The 22126-nt window shown below is 43.7% G+C and overlaps 1 protein-coding gene across 1 annotated transcript in view; it reads right to left on the reverse strand.

Moving 5' to 3' along the window:
• Positions 1–21806, reverse strand: part of NVL (nuclear VCP like) — a 49808-nt gene extending 28002 nt beyond the window's left edge. The window contains exons 1-15 of the mRNA XM_090263473.1: positions 21688–21806; positions 19725–19798; positions 18118–18170; positions 17930–18029; positions 15118–15175; positions 14138–14410; positions 13314–13446; positions 13031–13107; positions 12358–12492; positions 10865–10966; positions 8299–8416; positions 7155–7299; positions 3197–3446; positions 1452–1670; positions 566–670 (exon numbers count right to left, since the gene is read on the reverse strand). Of these exons, the coding sequence (XP_090119599.1) occupies positions 566–670; positions 1452–1670; positions 3197–3446; positions 7155–7299; positions 8299–8416; positions 10865–10966; positions 12358–12492; positions 13031–13107; positions 13314–13446; positions 14138–14410; positions 15118–15175; positions 17930–18029; positions 18118–18170; positions 19725–19798; positions 21688–21744 (1899 nt within the window). The 5' untranslated portion in view covers positions 21745–21806. The remainder of the gene's footprint in view (positions 1–565; positions 671–1451; positions 1671–3196; positions 3447–7154; positions 7300–8298; positions 8417–10864; positions 10967–12357; positions 12493–13030; positions 13108–13313; positions 13447–14137; positions 14411–15117; positions 15176–17929; positions 18030–18117; positions 18171–19724; positions 19799–21687) is intronic.
• Between the last annotated feature and the right edge of the window lie 320 nt (positions 21807–22126).

Consider the following 22126-nt stretch of genomic DNA (forward strand, 5'->3'; position numbering starts at 1 on the left):
TCAAAAAGTTAAAAACAGGTGTGCCATACAGTCCAGCAATTGCACTTCCAGGTATATACCCAAAGGAAATAAAAAGAGGATTTCAACTAGATGTGTGCACTCCTCTGTTTACTGCAGCATTATTCGCCATAACCAACATGTGAAAACAACCCTTCGATAAATGAATGGGTAAAACAGATGCGTTACATATACACAACGAAATATTATTCATCCGCAAAACAGGAGGAGAGCCTCCCACTTGTGCCAACATGCAGGAACCTGAAGCACGTTATGCTGAGCTAGGGAAGTCAGACAAAGACAGGCAAATACTATCACTTATATGGGGAACCTAAAAAATCAAGTATGTAAAAAACAGAGTACAATGAAGGTTACCAAGGAATGGGTGGGAGGGGCAGGGAAAAAATAAGAAAAAAAAAGTGGGAAACTTTCCTGAAGAGAACTGTCTTACTAAAATGAACGTCTACTGGAAATTATACGCAAAAATCGGGGTACTATTCAGAGTTAAATTCCTATTATCCTACCTGATAACAGAAATGAAATACACACAGTTGGACTGACACCGCACCTTTGCCAGCAGGGTTTTCCCACAGCCCGGAGGACCAGCAAGGAGGACTCCAGCCGGGGTCGCCAATCCAAGAGCCTGGAACTGATCTGGGTTCCGCACTGGTGCCTGGGAAGTACAACCCCAACAGCGATCCGTGACTGATAGGCTTCTATACCGCACGTTCACATTATCTCCAGACATGTGTTTTCAGCATGGATCATGAGGCCCAGGGATGTGAACAGTGTCTGGCACAAAGTGCTTACCTCTGCCCAGGCAGGAGGTACATGGTGATAAACAAGAAAGCACCTGCTCTTAGTGATCCCCATTAAATCTGAAAACACTTTAAACATAAAGGTTTTTTAAAAATCATCTATATTTCTAGGTTATAAAAACTGTAAGCAATGTCCTCCTTTAAGAAACTAGAGGCAGCAGAACTCTGCACACAAGCAAAAGCCAGACACTGTTCACTGCAACCTCCCTGCGTTTCCTCTTTCAGTAGTTACACAGCTCTTCATAGATCACACTGCATTAATGAAACAGGGATGACCAGTAACGTGCAAACGTAAAAGTAAATAAAAACTCGAAGTTTCATGGCCATTACTGAGTTGCGTTGACCCTTAGGAGCACGACTGAGTTCAGACAGTATTCCTCAAACAATCTGGTCTTGCTTGAAACTTAAAACTTTTATTTTTACTACTATCACAGAATTCAAGCACAACCAAATGGGTACATCCAAAACAGATCTCAGAAGGATGATAACCATCACTAGGGGCTTAATAATAATACAACAGAGCATGTACAAGCAAATATACAGTCAAATGCATTTAGACACAGAGCCGAGTACACACGCGTGACTGCTGACCCATCTCCACACGGGCCAACGGTGTTTAGCTGCAGGCACACCTACCAATATTGCCATGGTGAGCTCCTCTCTGATATCTTCCAGGGCACCAATATCTGCCCATGTCACGTCAGGGACAGTGACAAAGCCCTCCCTCTTGGCAGAGGGTTGCACTGAGGACAGAGCCACAATGAAATCATTCAATTCAATGCACAGCCCTTGCAGCTGCTCCTCTGAGAGGGGATCTTGGTTTCTTAGCAACCTCAGCAGACTTTGCAATTCATCCTGAACGGGAGCAATTGAGAGAAAAAAAGAAAAACCACAAAGTTTGTTGAAACATTACATTTTGTGCTTTTAAAACGTACTGCTGCAATATGTCTGTAAATTATTTTGAACTTTTATGTATTTTAATAATTTTCTCCACTGACACAAAATGTTAACTTTATTCTAAATAGATGATTTGCTTGGTCAAGGAAAGGTACATCAATTATACTCAAATACAGAAGAATGTTTTTTGTATCCTACACTACAGCTAGCTATAGCAAACATACACAGTTGGCACAGATTCATTTCAACCACATTATATCCATTTTCATTTATAAATATCTAAGCAGCAGCTGAATTTTGATGAAACTAAACAAAGTTTCTGTAATAGAATAAAAATGGGAAAAAAGGAATAAAAAATAAAATCACATAGAAACTTTAAAAAAAAGTTTCTCTGATGGCAGTAAAAATTCATAATATGGTTCCTCAATGGTTTATGAACAGAAAGCTGGCGACTATCCTAGCCCTACTGAGCGCTGAACCTCAAAGGCAGATTTCTTGCCTTGTGGAGAATATGAAAGGACAGGCACAAAGAGTAACTCTGAAGAATTCAATTTACAAAATCCTAATTTATATGCAACATTATAAAAGGAATCAGTTTATTATTATTTTTAACAGATATAATATTGGTTCCAAATGAGTAAGAAAAAGCAAATAACTGAAAACCAAAGACCTGGATCTAAGTCCCTGCTCTGGAAAGTACGGCGTGTATGGCCTTGGGTCAAGTCACAATCTCTTCCCCTTAGTTTCTTTGATTATAAAATGAGGAAAGTAATAATATTTATGTGACAAAGCTATATGGATCAAATTATATAATTTACAGACATTCCCTGTGCAAACTATCAAATGCTGTATAAATGTCATTTTGAGTTGTCTTGATTTACCAAACTCAAAATTTTAACATTAATCTTGGACTACTAATCGTCCCGCTCACATTCCCAGGTCTGTCCTCCAGAGCCATCTGCACACGGGACAAGGGTACGGCTGCGTCAGCCCTTTCTAGTCCAGCTAACCAAAAGGACCAGGAACTACAACCAAGTGCCCCATGCTCTAACGGGTGTCGGCAAGCTTCCTGGAAGTGTGGGCCATATGACTCTGCTGGGGAACTCCCGTGTGAATTCTGCCGTGAGAGGTGAAAGCAGAAATAGACAATATGTAAATTAATGAGCACAACCGCGCTCTAATATAACTCATTGACTAAATCAGGTGGTAGACAGATGGGCCATGGTTTGCCAACCCCTGCCTGCTCTAGAATTTCATAATCAGTATTGTAAAATGCATTTATTCAGGATAAACAAAAAAAAATTATAATCCAACAAATTATAACTTTGAAAATAAACATTTTAGGTGTAACTGGTAATTATTCTAAAGATAAAATGCCAATAAAACAGAAAATCCTAAACCTCAGCTACACTGACACTTATATGTACGATAACAGAAACGAGGAGCATTTAAAGGACAGTTTAAGGTAACTGTACAGAAAGCACCTGTGTTTTACAAGCAGGGCCAGTTCCCATCCTTCCTTCCAGGCCTCCTTCTAACGGCCGGCCTTCAGCCTCCGGACCTGTCCTCTGCTCGGCCTGCAGCCGCAGTAAGACCCTGTGGACCGCACACATGGCCGCCTCGCGGCACAAGGCCATCAGGTCCGCGCCAACAAAGCCCGGCGTCAGGTGCGCCAAGTGACGGAAATGAAAAGCTTCAGGAAGTCTTAGTTTTCTGCACAGAGTTTCAAGTATTCTGTAGAAAAGACAGGGGAAAAAATACAGATTCCTAAACTACTAGTAAAAACAAGCCACTGAATACATCTGTTTGAAATCAGTAGTATTAAAACGGTTACAATGTAAGATCAAATAGCTCATTCATTCAACAAACGCGAACTCACTATTACATATCCCGCTTTATCCCACTAAGTATTAAGGTAGATATCTGCTTTGTTATGAATGGCATTCAATGTTGTGAAGAATAAAAATATAGTTTTTAAAACTTGTCTGCCTTCAAGAGTTTTCCAGTATTAAAGAGTCGTCGTCGGCAGCCGTCCGTCTCGAGAGACGATGGCGTAGCTTCCTGAGAGTCTATCTGCACCGCCGAGAATGGCTGTGCAGTCCGATTCGGGAGTGACAATCCCTGCCGCACTTGGTACAGGTGAAGGCAGATGGCTGTTGTTGCTGCTGCTGACGCTGCTTCCGCCTCGATCTTTTCTGGACCGCCTCCTCGTTGCGCGCAGCCTCTGCACGTGACGTACCTTGCCTGACCACGAGCCTCCAGGCTAGGCGGTCGTCTGCTTGAACTTCCCATGTGTTGAGATTGATGGAGCATTGTGTCATGTCCTTTTTGCAGATGTCTTTGAACCGCAGTTTTGGGCGCCCTGTCATCCTCTTGCCTTCTGCTAGCTCGCCGTAGAGGAGGTCTTTGGGGATACGGCCTGCATCCATTCTTTTGACATGGCCGAGCCACCTGAGGCGTCTCTCGCTAAGAACTGCATGCAAACTGCTCATATTGGCTCGCTTCAGCACCTCGGTGTTGGGGACCTTATCCTGCCAGGCGACATGCAGGACGCGTCGCAGGCACCTCATGTGGAAGCTGTTGAGTTTCCTTTCGTGCCTTGCGTAGGTGGTCCACGTCTCGCTGCCATAGAGGAGAGTGCTGAGTACGCAGGCTTGGTAGATGCGCAGTCTGGTTTTCTCAGTGAGGCTGGAATTGTTCCACGCTCGCTGGTTCAGTCTGGCCATAACTGTGGCTGCCCTGGCGATTCTCCGGTTGACCTCCAAGTCGACTGACAGAGAGCTCGAGATGGTGGACCCGAGGTAAGTGAAGTCGTTGACAACCTCCAGGGTGTATCCGTCGATGGTGATGCATGGGGGAGTCCCCGTGCCTTGAGCCATAACATTCGTCTTCGTCAGGCTGATGGCTAGTCCGAACTCCTTGCATGCGTGGGAAAGGCAAGTGACCAGCTGCTGGAGTCCCTCTTCGGAGTGTGATGTCAAAGCTGCGTCGTCGGCGAAGAGCATCTCACGGATGAGCACCTCTTTGACTTTGGTCTTGGCTCGTAGACGGGCCAGGTTGTAGAGCTTGCCATCGGATCTGGTGTGAATGAAGACACCCTCGCTGCAGTCCTTAAAGGCGTATTGGAGGAGCATGGAGAAGAAGATTCCGAACAGCGTAGGCGTGAGGACGCAGCCCTGCTTTACTCCGCTGCTGACTGGGAAGGCCTCAGAGGTTGCGCCGTTGTAGGACACCGTGCTGTGCATGTTGTCGTGAAAGGACATGACCACAGCAAGCAGATGTGGTGGACAGCCAATCTTCCGTAGCAAGCTGAAGAGTCCGCTTCGACTGACCAGATCAAACGCCTTCGTGAGGTCAATAAAGGCGAGGTAGAGTGGTTTATGCTGCTCGTGACACTTCTCCTGCAGCTGGCGTAGGGAGAAGATCATGTCCACTGTTGAGCGGCCAGCTCTGAAGCCACACTGGGACTCTGGGTAGACGCGGGAAGCAAGGGTCTGCAGGCGGGCAAGAGCGACCCGGGCGAATACTTTGCCGACGACGCTGAGGAGAGAGATGCCCCGGTAGTTGTTGCAGTCGCTGCGGTCTCCTTTGTTCTTGTACATGGTGATAATGTTGGCGTCTCTCATATCCTGGGGGATGTAACCCTCCTTCCAGCAGAGACAGAGTAGATGGTGGAGCGGCAGGCAGCAGGACCCCAAATTGCTTTTCGGTAGCATAATTACTATTGAATCAAGTATTAAAGAGTACATAAGAAAAATGATTTACAAGGATATTTTCAGAGTACATTCAATAGATATTAATCAGAAATAAAAGTGTCCAAACTCAAACTATTAATTGTATTCATTACAAACAGTTACGCTGATACACACTTTAATATCCAATTTCCTTTTAGAAGTTACTTCTTCAAAAAATGGCATAATCGTTACTCAGGAGAAGTATTTAGGGCCAGTGTCGTGACGTCTTCAACTGTCTTTCAAGTGGCTTGGCAAAATAAAATAGGTACATGCACAGAAATCACAAACATATGTATGTTTTTTACACAGAGTGACAGTAAACACAGAAAATGTTAAAAGTGGTGAACTTAGCTGAAATGCATACAAACATTTATTGTATTATTCTTTCAACTTCTCTGCAGGCTTAAACTTTTTCAATATATGACCATCTACAAAAGCCCTTCAAGGCCTTGGCTGGTGACCGAATACAGGGCAGGTGGATAACGGATTTTATCTGGTAGGGGTGACGGGCCCCCCGTGTCTATGCCTCCACCATGAAGTTTGGCACTTAATCAAACAAAGGGCTAAAGAACATGGGAACATCTTGAAAGCAAGGACTTATAATTCTTTATATTCCTCATATTACCTCCCAGAATGGTACATACATCCACGATATGCTCAATACATGTTTGTTGAATGTAGGCGAACAACTTTAGTATCAAATAATATTTTGCTGCAGTTTTAAACAAGTCAGTACACAAACCTGAACACCCGAGTAACCGTTTCAAGGTTGTCTATGTGGGAATGCAATCAGCAGGCATGTGGATGCCTATGAATACAGGAGCTGAAGAAGATACGGCCAACCAGCCAGAAGCTGAAGCCACGTTAAGGACAAGGAGGAAGAAAGGGTGACACAGGGTCCTTCCTAACCCTGCCCCTTCCGCAGCGCCTTCCGGTCACCCGTCACCCGCAGTCACGCAGTGCCCCCCTTCTCGCTGCCCCCCGACTACTCCCTTCCACTATGCACTACTTTTCCTAAGAGTGGCTGGTGATCATGTACAACAATTTTAGTGTCATTAACTTAGGCCAAAAGCCATCATAAATATAGTATTTCAAAACATCTCAGGTTTCTACCCCTAAACAGTGCTCCCCTGGGATATTTTTAGTTACTGACATATCAGTGGACGTGCCTTTGCTCGGATGACAGTCAACACCAACGGCGAGGAAAGGCTGGGTCTACTGTAAAACACAAATTTCAACTCCTTGGCTGCCATGTAGTTATTTTTCACAGAACACTGTGGTCTTCGGCAGGTTAGTGCGACAGGTTCAAGTTTGGAAGTCAGGTTTCACCTACACGTGAACTGAGCACCACTCTATTCCATACCCCAGCCACTGTCCTGAGCTGACCAGCCAAACTAAAAAACGCAGCCACTGGTAGTCAGACTGGACAGATGAGGGCAGACATGCAAGTCCATTATTACCACCGAAGAAACGGTCGGAAACAGTTACCCTACCAATGAGTAAGGCGCTTTCCTAAAGCATTAATTTAACGTGGGCTTTTTTTCTTTTCCAAATTAATGTAACTGTCACTGAAAGAGAGAAAGAGAAAGACAGAGAGGCCGGGAGTGGCTGGGTGGAGAGAAGCTGCATGTGTTTCTCACCCCTCAATTCCAAAGCACTCCATCCAGAGGACAGAGTGGTACCCAAACGCCACTCAGTAGGACCGTACCTCTCCCTGGACGCTTCATCTGGGATACCGAGGCATATTTCCCGGTCAAACCTTCCCGCGCGTCTCAAAGCGGGGTCTAACGAGTCTGGTCGGTTAGTAGCTCCAATGACGAGGACCCGAGCTGTGGCAGCCACGTGGTTCAAATCTAGTAAGAACCAGACACAGGATGAGTGGTGAACAACGCTCTTGACACTGAGGACAAAAAGGCTTACACAACTCATTTAAGTGGTTAGGGAGAAAATGTCACACATTTGGAAAGCAGAATACACATATACAATTAACATTTCCTGACTGCCATGTGAGGAAGATAAAGACACACCGTCCTCAAGCAGCTCACAATCTATTGAGAAACACAAGACAGACTTTGTGACGCATAACAACAGGTGTGAACGCAGCGCCACGGGAACGCCATGGAAGAGGGACCATGGAGAGCTGGAGGCGGCAGTGGCGACCAGTCCGGCCTTGAAGGACAGGCTATTAACATGCATCTACAGGTAAACGGTATGCGTGACAGCACGAGGTGAGCAGTCCAACAAGTCCAACCACAGGGAGTCTGGGCAAGACAGAGGCATCTGTGTCTCTAAGCAAACTCACGGCATTACTTAGAAATGGCTGGGTGGGGGGTGCGGGGAGGAGGCGCAGGATACAATATAGTCTTCAGTTGCTCTGCCTTAATCCACAGGTCAATTTTCAGGAAGAGCCAGAGGAAGGGGCCTAGTGTGTCTTTAATAAGTATTATTTCTTCCAATTGAACCAGGGTTGACCAGCAAGGAGAGTACGTTTACATCCCTTACGGGTAGTAAGATGCTAATTAAGTGCTCTAATAGCCAAGCCATGAGGCGTTCAGAGCACATTCTTTAGCCAACAGGAAGCCATAAGTTTTTTCTGATAAGATTCATGTTTTGAAAAGATAATTCTAATTATAAGTTTGAACAAAGTAAAGAGGAATAAAAAGGAAAAACATTGGCTGCAATTTGATGACGATAATCAGGTGAGAGATGAGTGAAGGCAGGAACATTAATGATGTAATCTTTTATGAACAAAAAAATTTTTTTTACCAAGTTTTATTCTATCTGAATGTTTTATATCTTCACGTATTACTTACAATATTAAAAACAAAGCAAATTCATTATTTTAAACTGACCATCCATGCAGGTTAGGAGCTGGGCTACAATTCTTCGTTCCATATCTTTCGAAGCAACTTCTCTCTTGGGGGTAATGGCATCGATTTCATCAATAAAAAGGATACAGGGTACATTTGACTAGAAAGAAGAACATCACAAAAGACAATCATAAATTTATTCCCAATACTGCAGCATATTTAACTACATACTTTTTAAACCCTTAAAGTTCAAGGATCATTCACCAAAATAATAACTCTGAAGAAACTAGGTCACAATGTATTAATTCTGATCTTTATCTGACTTAAGAGAAGCAAGATGCTTAAAAGAGACGTCATGTGGGATAACACAATTACAGTCTTCTCATCAATCCATGTTTTGTAATGATAGATCTGCCAAAATTCTTTTGTAAATGAGGCATATTTGCTAAGCCATGAAATAAGAGAGTATATGTTTATAAACTTTAAATTGGAAAGCCTAAGCTTACTGCAAATGTTATATGTGCTCCCACCAACATAAAAACATCCAAGCCTCCCCTAGAATCTGCTAGAAGATGAATTTAGAAAAGCACCAGAGGCTTTTTTTATTGGGGTAAAACATACATAACATTGACGACCTGAGCAATTTTAAGCGTACAGTTTAATGGCATCATGCCATGCGGCCATCACCCCCCCCCCCCAGAGAACTAGTCACCACCCCACACTGAGACTGAAGACTACACTGAATAAGGGAAGACAGAAAAGTCCCTATGCGTCATCATCTTCAGTCTTTTTTAAAACATAAACTAGACAGCGTTAGGAAAGAGTAAGGTGAGATACAATATAAGCACCAACTACCTGGACTAATCGAATTCACAGGGGCAGAAAGCAGAACAGGGGTTGTCAGGGGCCGGAGGGAGGGGAAAATGGGAAGTCAGTGTTCAATGGGTGCCGCCTCATGTTACGGTTGCACAATATAAGTGTACTTATTGCCACAGGACTGTACACTTCAAGATGTTTAAAATGAGCAAAGTAAACTTACTTACCATACTAAAAACCAGGAAACAAACAGAGAAGGATCAGTTATGATAGAGCCTTGAGATAAAAATATCTCTATGTATAATCTAAAGCGCAGCTAATGCTTAGTTACTCAGTGACCAGGGGTGACAATGATGATGCTAACAGTCAGACTCAGCCTCGCTAAGACAACGCCATGGGGACCCCTGCAATAGAAAAGGGAAGAGATCTGGCCCGCTGCTAGCTCTGTCTTCCCAACTGCCCTCACGACAATGTTTGCGGAGAGGCACCCATGACCACTGGGTACGGAGCCCGGTGACAAGGGAAAAGTTTGAGAGACCAAAGGTCTCAGAAAAGAAGCACCACGGTATTTATCAACAGACTGAAAAACCGAATGAGAAAAAGAGGAAGAACAAAAATAAGCTCAGTACTGGTTCAGAGAGGAAACCACACAACCTGAAGGTGTATGTTTGTGCCTTTTCTTCATTCATCCTTGCAGTCGCCATAAACACACACTTCATTGCTTCCTTACTAGCGCATTTTGGAAAACAGTAACGCCTGAGAGTTTGGCTTCGCTTGGTACAGCCAAGTACCCTTCCCACCCTTTCTCTGCACCTTCCTTGTACTGTCCACACGTCAAACCAAGTAGGCGGCTTCTATATTCTTGCTATTTAAAAAAATATTTCCTGCTAAAATACGATTTCTCTTCTCATTTCATATCGGCTTCTAGCAGCTGCACTGGCCACTTTCACCAGCCCCTCTATATTGTGGGTACAGACAATGACATGAAATTTTTAACCACTGTGATGACTGGTGACACCCAAGTGTGCATAATGTCTACAGGTGTTTGCAGTGTGCTGGGCACTACATGGAAGGTTCTAGAAGAAGCCTCTCCTTTAATACTTCCAACCACCCCATGAGATCTGAGCAGCACTATTAACCTAGTTTCCTAGTACGGAAGCTACAGGTTACAGAGTGGCTCAATCTCTGTCTGAGATGACACAGTCAGTACACGGTGGTACAAGGACTCGAACCTAGAGACGATTACCTGTGACACTATACCGAAGACAAAACTTTAATAGGACACAAATGTCATTAGTAACATGAATTACAACTAGGATAAAATCCAAGCTGTAGTTGTTCTGGTGACAGATATTCTTTTCACAGCTTCAAGTATGCAAACAGAGAAGAGTTTGTCCTGGCATTGCTATGGCTGCTTTTACAATGTGATCATCTAATATTAAAATTTTGCACATTGCGTACAAGTTGTCTGGCAAGCCTCAGTGGTGGAAAGTAAAACAAATTATCACGAGGATAATCTATTTTCAATATACACTCCTGGGTGTGATGGCCCAGAACTTCTCACCAGTTTTATTTGTTTGGTTTCAGATCAAACAGATTATTTTATCCAGTGCTCTGGATCATTAAATCTACTTTAAATATTTAGCCATCCCGGACAGCACACAACCACGCTTACGAAAGGGTGGCCAGTGAATGGGTAACGAACGCTAGCCCTGGAGGACACAGGACCTTCACCGCAGCCTTGGACAGCGTGACAGTGTGACAACGGGACATGAGTCTTCGGCGGACTCACCACAGCTTGTTCAAACAGTCCTCTCAGCTTCTGCTCGGATTCCCCAGACACTCCAGACACAATCTCGGTGGCAGCCACTTTCAGAATCGGCAGCTCGAGTTCCTGGGCACAGTTGTGGAAAAGAACGACCAAAGTTTTAAATTTTAACTTCCCTACTTTTTCCTTATTCGGTCCCTCTCTCAAAACTACATTTTAAAAATGACTAATTTCCTGAGGAATGTCTTTCTGCGTTGGTCCGATAAAAAATTTTATTTAAAAATCTACGGTTTTATTCAAACACATCAACAATGTATCTTCCACCTGTTTTAACTTTACAGCTCTCACTATATCATTGTTATTGTCTCTTCTGAATAAAGGGTCTTGAATCTCAAGAGCTCAAACAAATGGATCTGTCGGAGAGGACACACACGTGTCCCCCACACACTCTGCTAGCATCTCTCTGCCCCGAACCCAGGAAGCGGCCAGTTACCAGCCAGAGGAGGCAGCTCTGGAAGTAAAGGAAGGGAGACTGGCACACCTCACCCACACGAAGGGCAGCAAGCTTGCCCAAACCCCAGTCCCTCTTCTGGCCGTCCTGAAGTTCCACCTCCCCAACTTTATCTTCTTTGACACCAACTCTTAACTCAGGTGTCCCAGCAACAATCATACGGCATGCTGTACCTCTTCTGTCTCCCACTTCCGACGACTGTAACTATGTGGATATTTATTAGTATGGACGACTGTTGAAGGTCTGTCTCCCACATTAGAATGAAAACCCCTTAATGATAAAAACTGGGTGTGTTGTACTTATCACTGTATTTCAGTGCCTGGCATGCAGCGGTCACAAAATAGATTTATCCAACAAATGAATAAATGAGGCAAATCCATCAGGTTCTCCCATGTAAAGAATTTTGTTTCATGGAGCACTAATCTATTAGTAAGCAGTATAGCACCTGGTTCTTCAAATTGAAATTACTCAGACATTTTGCATTTTAACTCCTAACCAGTTTCTGAAAAATCTGATGGGACTAAAATTTAAGATTGCTCACTTTTTATTTTGCCAAGTGAGTATCTATTTTAGAAAGGATATTTTAACCCTAAAAAGTGTAAGACCATGGATCCTGAACAAAAATTTTGAACAAATTTAGCTCTATAAAAAAAAAAAAAGAATACATCTGTAGTTTTATTTCACTGCTCTTTAGAACCACTGGCTTAAAGAGAAAGGGAAGTAACTAAAACGTAAAATGTCAATGTCATAAAAAAAAAAAAAAAAAGAAGGTTGTTCACAGCATAATCCTTATGCTTCCCACCAATCCTTGCCATATAAATAACTGGGAATATTTTTAAAAATAGCATCTCGCCAAAAGCAGAATGAAAGAGGTAAGAGAAAAAAAAATGAATAAGGGATCAGTCCTCTTGAGATTACGACAAGTCTGGTTCGAGTTGATCAAAGAGAAAAAACAAACAATAATCCACAAAAATAGCAAAAGCAACCAAGTGTGAGCACACCTCACCCCAGCAATCGCGTGTGCAAGCAGTGTCTTCCCACAGCCTGGTGGCCCGTGAAGGAGGACGCCACGAGGGGGGACGACGCCCAGGTGCTGGTACACCTCCGGGTGGCGCATGTGGATGAGCATCTTGCAGACCTCCTAGCAGGGAGTAAACAAAGATGTCTTTCCCAGCCCGAGAGAGAGAGAATCAACACTGAGGGAAACGTCCGTTCTCTGGAGCAGCAAAATACAGCGGAGGGAGTACAGGCTTTAGACTCGGGCGTGAGCTGGGACTCCGGCTCGGGTGCCTAATGCGGGCCTTCAGCAGCTCAGCAGCAACACCTCTGAGCTCCCACTTCCTCATGCCTGCCTCGCGTGGAACCGGCATGCAACTGGAATAGAGCAGACACTGGAAAATAAGTAGGAACCATCATTATTACTACTTTTAAGTGATGTTCCTTACAAAGCATGCATCTCTGTACACGACCATTAAAGTGGTGACAAAGTTGAAGCTGTTACGCTTCCTCTGGTCCTCGATACCCTGGAGGGTACAAGTCAGGTTTGCCCTCAGCGCCATGCCAATCTCCTTTTCCACGCCTAGTTCCTACTGGAAACAAAGGGGCGGGCCTGGTTTGCACAACTGATTAGCAGCAGACCCACTGGAAGCAATATGCCCCATGTGCTGAACTTGAATAACCTTTAGCGTCGCGTCATTGCCTCCAACATCTTCGAACTTCACGTCGGATGTCTGGAATTCTAGCCCCACGGCATTAGCTGGCGAACAGAGAGGAAGTGAAAAGGTTAGCGATGCAGTAACAACTCCTATTAACAATTCTGAAGTAAACAAAGCCCCGTCGGATATTGAAACATTTTTAAATAAATGTCGCTGCAGACAAAAGGTCCCCCAAGCAAATGAGCCTGGAAGAGCGATGCCTCCCTCTGAGCAGACACGACCAGCACCCAGGAGACCGGCGTCGCACCTCTCTTCTGCAGGACAGCTTCTATTTCTCCGTCTGCTTCCCGAAGCTCTTCTTTCTTCCTTTTGCCTCCTTTACTCTTCAGCCTGCCCTTCCTCTTTTTACTGCTCTCCAGGAGAGAAGATTCTTTTGAATCCTGGATGATTACAGCAAAGAGATTTGGAAAAGGTCCATTAATAATTGAGAAGGGGAAAGGCTTTGGCAAACCAAAAGGCCTGGTTCTTGTAAATCACTCAGAGACGCACTGTCCAAGAGAAATACGATGCAGGCCACATGTGTAAATGTATGTATTCTAGCAGCCCCGTTGAAACAAGGAAAAAAGTGAAATTAATTTAATAATCTGTTTAACCAAGTATCTTCAACGCAGTACCATTTCAATAGTCGGTATAAAAAATTAACAGGATGTTTTACATTGTTTTTGTAGTAACCATTCAAAGACCAATGTGTACTTTATGCTTATAGCATATCTCAAGTCAGACATTAAATCTTCATGGGAAATGCTTGACTTGTATTTAAGTTTCATAAAATTTAGAGCTGAAAAAGTAGACTCATTTACCCAAGTAGCGCCAAACATACTTAGAGGTAAACTGTTAAGAACTGAACTGAGTATCAGTTTTTAAATTCAGTTCCCCATTTGCACTAGCCAAATTCCAAGTGCTCAGTAGCCACATGTGGCCTGCACTTACCACACTGGACAGTGAGCTCCGGAGCAAATACAGCCAGTAATCTGTCTTTTGTTTAACAGAAGAATTGGCTTAATGTTACATTTAACGAAAAGACTATAAAGTACTCTAAGTACATAGGGTAAAATTTCACTACAAAAATACCTGGATCTCAGGTATTGGCTTCGTATTATTACTTTTCTCTTCTGATAGGTCCAAGAAAAAACTGTCTTTCTTTCCACCTGGAGTTCTGTCAATAAACCATCCTCCTTCAGGACCTCTGGCAGGGCTCTTCAAAGGAACGGAGCTGGTTTTGGAAGTTATCGGTGGTGCTGAAACACTGGGTTCTCTTTGCTCCATCTCTGGAGTACTTGAAACCGAATCAGGATTTCCTTTCCGATATAAGGAGAGCAGGGAAGTGTTCATGTGATTTGCCAACTGGCAGAAACATGATTTCAGCGTAAGTTACTCAACAGGTACTCATAAAAGTTTGCTTATATTAATAGTTTTCTACATTTTGCTTCCAATAACGCCTCTCATAACATTTATAGTTAGAAAAACAGGTGTTTGCAATGAGATGACTCCAACACAAATATTCACTATCCAAAAGGATGTACCCCCTCTCCACTCCAAGTTAATGTACCAATTTATAACTGGCAGGTAAATAAAACCAAATATGAATGGTTGCTTTTACAAAATATAACAGAAGTATGAACATGAGCTGGTAGTCAATGAATTACTACTACCTCATCAGTTCAAAACTAGGTCACATATAACTGAGTATCATCAGGACTATTAATAAATTTAAAAACTCAATTACCAATGGGAAAAAAATAGAGAGTAAGTTACAAATAATTTTACATATTATTCCTATGCTTCCCTTTAATCCAAATCTATTTACTGGCAATGCTAACTCTGGTGAAAAATGTATCCTCTTCTTCATTTTTACTATGAATTCCCCTTTCTGTTGATGCCTGCCCTTACTTCTGGCCATTCCCTTCCCTTCTTTGTTCCCCTGTATAATAGGCTATAAACACAGATCTGGGAAAAACGGTTAACGCAAGAGACCAATAACACTGTGCACAGGAAGTATTCAATTGTTTATTGGTGAAGATGTTGAAAGTCTCCATTAAATCCTGACTTACCTGTGGATCTGGGTAATCTTCCACATCTGAATTATCATCTGAATAGCTGTCAGTATACCTCAGGAAAAAGAGGACAAGGGATGTTTTAAAGGCTTTTTTTCTCACATCCTAAAAAGTTTACTACCTAAAACAAGAAAATATTGTACACTGAGGAAGAGTGTTATGGTGGTTAAGAAAGCAGGCTTTGGGATCAGAAAAATCTGGATGCAAAATCCAGCGTTCCCAGTTACTAGCTTCTATTTAATCTCCCTGAGCCTCAGCTTCTTTATCTATGGAATGGAGATAATAATGTGCATTTCACTGAGTTGTTAGATGATTAAATGGAAGCTTGCAAAGTTCTTAATACATAGAAAATGCTTAATAAATCATGGTTTCCTTTAGCTTAGCAATAAAAAAAAAAGTGAAATGCAAATTCCCATCAGATCCAAGGGTCTCATTTAGGAATAGCAGATACCAGGAGAGGAAATACTCCAGCAAGTCATAATTGAGCACTTTGAGTAAAAACTTCACAAGTTCAACATCACCAAGCCATGTAAACAAATGTAACTTTTCCACATCTGTTCAGAGGGACAAAAACCAAATATAAATCCTAATAACTACAAACTAAGAATGTAGTCTCAGTTCATTATAACCAAGAGTTGATATCTAGTAACTAGAGAACAGTTACTATCTATCAGTATTTCTCTAAAAAATAATTAAATAAAAAAGGGGTTTTCCTAAGTAAAAAGGTTTACATGAACGCTATGACCCACCTTTATAATTAAGACATGAATTTTTTTGCTGCTCATTAAATTCAATTCATATAATTCGGGGCATTTTTTTTCAATGTAAGAACGTGGATTATTCAACTATCTGGGAAAAAATGTTTCCCCTGTAATTCATATTCTACAAGCATAATTAATTACAAATGCATTAAGGAGTTAAATGTAATAGCATAAAGGAACAAGAAAAAGGTACAGGTAATTATTCGGTATACTCCTGTGACAGAAATATATGTAAGCATAAACCATCCAGGAAGAGGCTGATAGATGTGACTAGGTAAAGATGCAGAACTTCTCTCAGCAAAAGACATCATGTAAACACAAAGAAAAGGCAAAAGGCAAAATGGGACAAGCATGTGCAATACATATAAAAAGAGGTGCTATTTTATACAAAGAACTCTGACAACTAATAAGGAAAATTCAAGTATTTCTCACATGAAATACAAGACCCACAGGCAAGCAATTCGCAAAGGAAACATTAAACAGTGAAAAGAAAATCACTAGTTACTAAAAATTACAAACAGGAATATGATCAATCTTTGCCTATAGAAGTGGCAAAGACGAAGTAACCGTATAACTGGAATTGCAAGGGTGCAGCCAAATGTGCTCCTCGCACCCAGCTGTTGGAGTAGAGACTGGTGAAGCGTGCTTGGGAGGGCAGCTCTAAATGTACACAAACATACATGCTCAAAACTATGAATCTCGGACCCCAGAAATACCACTTCGGAATTTTAACACAAAAACGAAACAAATGTGTACAAAGATATATGCACAAATGGACTGTTTATTATACATACAATACTGCAAAACTAGAAACCAAACATCCATGATCATGGAATTACTGAAAATTATGGTAAATCAAAATTTAAAAAAAAGAAAAGAAGGTATGAAGAATGAAAATAAGTTTTACCACAGATCCTACAGACACCATCCATAAGATAATATTTTGAAATGGACAAAATCTCCAAGCCCAGCAGAAGTAGCAGCCATCTCAGTTTGTTTTATAGCTCAGACAGGGTGCCCCAGGCAAAACATAGGTGGGGGCTGACCTTGGCCTGCACATCCAGGAAACCCCAGGGCCAGCGCATGTAGGAGACCGTTTTGTGTGGTATAGGAAATTGTAACTGCTGCGCAAGCCAGGCCTGAAAACAGGACTGTGAGACTTGACCAAAAATGGAAAGCAGATGGTGGCATGTTCCAAATACCATGCCGTTGGTCAAGCCGCTCGGGGGAACGAACAGGAATGAGATGTATCTTTTGAGGTCCATCCTGCTTTATTCAGCTTTAGCTCTGTATCAACAGGATGTTTAACTATCAACAGAATGCTTGACTCAAGGAGTACAATCAAATCTTTTGCAATGTGCTCTGGTGCAAGAAAGTCTAACCGATTGTTACGATGTACTGATCTATGCTCCTCTTTGATGATCCTCTTCACGGCTGGGAGGCAGGCTGCTTTCGCAGCCAGGCATTTCTGCGCCTCGCTAACCCAATAAAAGCTCTACTGAGAAAGGGATCAGCAGCGTTCTCCTCTGAGGGGTGCTCTCCCTTCCTCCCCAGGCAATTCGTCTCTGAGTCAATTTCTTCATCTGCTATCGGGGGACCGCGGGTCCAGGAACCCCTGCAAGTGCACCCAGTGGACAGCTACAGACCACTCGCACTCCCAACTGGGGATCTGACGTGCAACCTAGTCGTGTGCCCTGACTGGGAATCAAACCAGCGACACTTGGCTCGCAGGCCGAAGGAGAGCATTTTGATAGGTGCCAGATTAGAGGGCAGGTTGGGGGAATAAGTGAAGAGGTGAGGGGATTAAGAAGTACAAATAGGTAGTTACTGAATAGCCATGGGACGTAAAGTCCAGTACAGGAAATGGAGTAGCCAAAGAAAAAGAACTTACACGCATGACCCATGGCAGGAACAATGGTGGGGGGATTGCCAGAGGGAGAGGGGGTTGCTCGGTGGATGGGGGAAGGAGGGAAAAATCAGGACAACTGTAATAGTATAACCAATAAAATATAATTTTAAAAGAAGAAAAAAGAAAAAACTCTCCTTACTCGTTATCCTCTTCACCTTGTCTTGCTCTTTTTGCAAGATGTTCATTTTCTAATTCTTTCAGATCCCTATGTTCCTTCTCACTACGAATTATGCTGAACACTGAGACAAAGAGAAAAAAATGTCATGAACTAAAACCATTCTTTCTATAACTTCATTAATAATTCATCTCTAACACTAAGAGACTCACCTCTTTCTACCTGAATTCTAAAAGCATTTCTTTTTCTCCGACCATAGTCCATACTGAAAAACATAACAGGAGTTTAGTACAGTGGTCTTCCCCACATAAATTTCCATAAATGTATAACTGTCACTGTAAGTACACTGACCATAAACCTATTTTCAAACAACTCTGGAGCTTACATTTTTACTATTATTTTTCCTGATTAGAAATGGGGTTATAGCATCAGAAACACAGCCAGCGTGCACTGAAGGCCCTTGGACTCCTGGGATTCTACAGCAGAGGCCCAAAGGGCTATTCAGCTGTGAACATCATTCTCCTTAAAGAAAAAGGAAGGATGGCTCCCAAGGAGGAGCTGCGAGGGCCACCACGGGCCCGGGGAGCACAGGCCTGCACAGTGGCACCACCGCCTCCCCTGCGGCCAGGAGCAGGGCAGCCGCCCTAGTGAGCCACGGGCCAGGGCTCCTCACCAGAACTCGCCCTGCTATGTTTGAGACCTGTTTGAGACACAGCCCCTTTCTTTCCAACTTCTCCCTTTTGGAATGAGGATGTCTATCCTGTGTCTGCCCACGGTCGTATTTTGGTAGCAGAGAACTCGTCTGCTTTCCCAGGTTCACAGCTGGAGAGGAAGGCTGCCTCGGGATGACTCACAGCTCCAGTCACACCCGTACCTGAGTGTGATGGGACCTGGGAGTGAGCTCAGCCTGAAATGGGCTGACCTCTGAGGTTGTTTGTTTACTTGCAAGCAAGAAGGACACGAATTTCAGGAGGCGGGAGGGCAGTGTCGGAGCTGAGCTGTACCTATCCCTCCAAAATTCCTATGTTGAAGTTCTAACCTTGAGTACCTCAGAATGTGACTGTACCTGGAAACAGAACCTTCAAAGATGTAACTAAGGTAAAGTGATGTCATATGGGTGGACCTTAATCCCAAAGGACTGGTGTCTTTATAAGGAGAGGGGATTAGGATACGGACGCTCATGCACAGGGAAGAGACCACACGAGGTCACAGGGAGAAGATGGCCGTCTGCACACCAAGGACAGACCTCAAAAGAAACCCATCCTGCCAACACTTAATATTGGACTTCTGGCCTCCACACTGTGAGAAATTAACTTTCTGTTGTTTAAGCCACCCAGTCTGGGATACTTCTTCATGACAGCCCTCGCAAACTAACATAGATAAAGAGAAAAAAACGGAAACACTACAACAGACAAAGGGATCATTAACGAAGCAAGGTTATCACAGATGTGGTGTCAGAAGCACAAGAGAAGGATTTATTCTTCAGTAAGAAAACGAAATGAGTGACTCATTTCTACATAAAGACTCAGGAAGCTGAGGGAGATCATGCCTGATGGTTTTAATTTTTAAATGAAATATTGCTGAGCAGACTATAAGGTACTGAAAGATAAGATGTAACCCTCTCGCCCCCAGTAACAAGGACTGCTCCTTCCTACAACATGTGTTTGGTAACTGCTTGTATAGTCGTACTGAATTCCCAATGTATGGACTGGTGAGTTAATGCCAGCAGCTAGTAATATCAACTGTAAATTTAGGCAGGATGGAAACTTAGACACTGGCAGGAAAGAAAAGCAAGGATCTGCAGATGACACTTCTTTACCTGTACATTCTTTGTAAATCAGATGCCAAGACTCCAGTGTCCACATATTTGCCACATTTGTTACTGGTGAGGTACTAAAAAGGAAAATACAATAAAGATAAACACTCAACATTTCAAACGCAGAGATTTTAATTGACAAATAAGGGACTGAGCTACTCAAACATGTTATACTTTAATGTAAAGTCTTCATTAATAAAGCATACCAGAAACATAAATGAAAATCACTAACGTATAGTCACATCAGGAATCAGAGAATTTAATTAAAATCATCCATCATTATAACACACAAAGACAATAACTGGAATAGCTACAAGGTAGCAAGTGGGAACTTACTACATTCTAGGTCCCCAAACACCCCAGGACAAAGCACTCCCCTCCCAAGGGCACCAAGGGTTAGTTCAAATTTGCAGCAACACAGTAATATTCGACATCCGCCCAACACGGCAGGAACTGCAGCCTGAGACCAGTCATGGCTTCAATAGTAAATCACCTTTTGGTGATGTCTTAAATTTGCAAAACTGGGTTTTCAGCAACTGCTGTGATAAAAAACAAATCCCACGCAAAAATCAGCGCAGAACAGGATGAGAAATTGTTCAACAGGCACATAAACCCCACTCTTGAGTAATGTGGTTACTGAAAAGCAAAATACAAAAACATTCATTTTCTTCCGATTTTTACATATTATATTCTCAAAAGGCTACTAAGTTATTCAAACTATATAGTAACTTGTGAAAACCTAAGTACTTAATAAACAGACCTACTACACATTATTTTTCGTCTAGAAGCACCATGAAAATATTAATGAGAAATTAAGAGCCCTGTGAACCTGTCTGAGGGGCGTTTTGCACCTTAGCTCTTTTAGTGCCCACACACCCACGAGGTCGATGTTAGTATCCCCTATTTCAGAGAGGAGGAAGTTTAAGTGAGGCTTTAAAAGGTTAATTACTTGCTCAGAAGCACCTAAGCGAAAGGGCCAGATTTCAAACCTGGCATATCTAACTCAACTTCCGTGTGCCAATACTTGGTAATTACCAAGTGCGGGTCTCGGACAGGATAAATCTCTAACCCATCCTGACCAGTGTGGCTCAATGGATGAGCTTTGACCCGCAAAACGAAAGGTCCCCAGTTCGATCCTGGGCAGGGCACGTGCCTGGGTTGCAGGCTCCCATCCTCTGTTCCGGCAGGAACAAGAGGCAGGCGATTGAAGTTTCTCTCTCTCGCTCTCTCCCTCCCTTCCCTTCCCTCTTCAAGTAAATAAATAGAATCTTAAAAAAAAAAGGGAGAGAAGGAAAAAGTAGTAAGAGCACAGTGGCTCAGGTCGCTTCCAACGTTTAAAGACCGCTGGGAAGAGGCAGTTCCAAGTAGGAGACTGCACAGCAGCCGGTGAAGGAAAAACTCCTAAAATCTAATACAAAGAAAGTCTCTCCCTCCTTCTAAATAAGATTGCTTGCTGGCTGTCCCATTGTACTGATGATTATGGGAAAAAACCCCAAACCGTAGGGAAAGTGCGTATTCTAGTGTCACATGCACGCTACCTATTTTTACTGCATCCCAACCTGACCCCCGGTTTCTTGAGACTGGAAATGCTTTAAGGTCCCCCAAAGCGCCCAGTGCAGTTGGGGTTGGGGGTGGCCAAAGAAAGTTTCTGTCCCAAAGCCTCGACAGGAAGACTTGGACTCAGAGGCGCTGTCCACTGTCCTTACTGATCCGCGCTCGGGTCCAGGAGACCCCGGCAGGGGCCCTGGCTCACCCTCCCCCGTCCCGGGTGGCTTCTGGAAACTCCGGCCCACGGCCGGGAGGGAAGGCCCTGCACCCCCAGCAGAGGAGTGAACTGTCAGCAGCTCCACGCCCGCACCCACGCTGGGGCGGTCGGCCAGGCGATCGACACGGGAGCCGCCCTAGGCAGGTGCCCTTGGGCAGCGAACGCAGACCACGGCGAGGCGCGGCGGCGCCCAGGACGCACCTGGATGACTCGCTGCTTCAGCTTGTTATCCACGAAACTTGCAGGCCTGGGTCTCATCGCCTCTGCCTCCACCGCCACAGCCTGGGCGCCCGGCTGCACATGACCCGGGGGCCTCCTCCAGGCTGCCCGCGGCGACTGCCGGGCCAGCTGCTCGCTAAATGCGTCCCGCGCGCCCTGGGCCACGCCGTCCCCGCAGCACTTTTGTACCGCGTGTGCGGGGAAAAACTACCGGGAACAAAGAGCAGACTGGAGAGAACACCAGGGAGTTTCTGGGATCTTATTTTGCAGGCTTGTCCAACAGTCCCCGTAAGACAAGGACCCCTTTGAACAAGCTCAACTTTATTGTTTCCAACTCTGCGAACACGTGCGCGCGGCGGCTGTGGGGCGGTTCTCCCCGGACTCTGAATCTTCAAAGCAAAAGCTGTAGCTACTTGGGACG

This window comes from Furipterus horrens, unplaced genomic scaffold (assembly GCF_987537825.1).
Source record: "Furipterus horrens unplaced genomic scaffold, mFurHor1.1.pri manual_scaffold_15, whole genome shotgun sequence".
Taxonomy (NCBI): Eukaryota; Metazoa; Chordata; class Mammalia; order Chiroptera; family Furipteridae; genus Furipterus; species Furipterus horrens.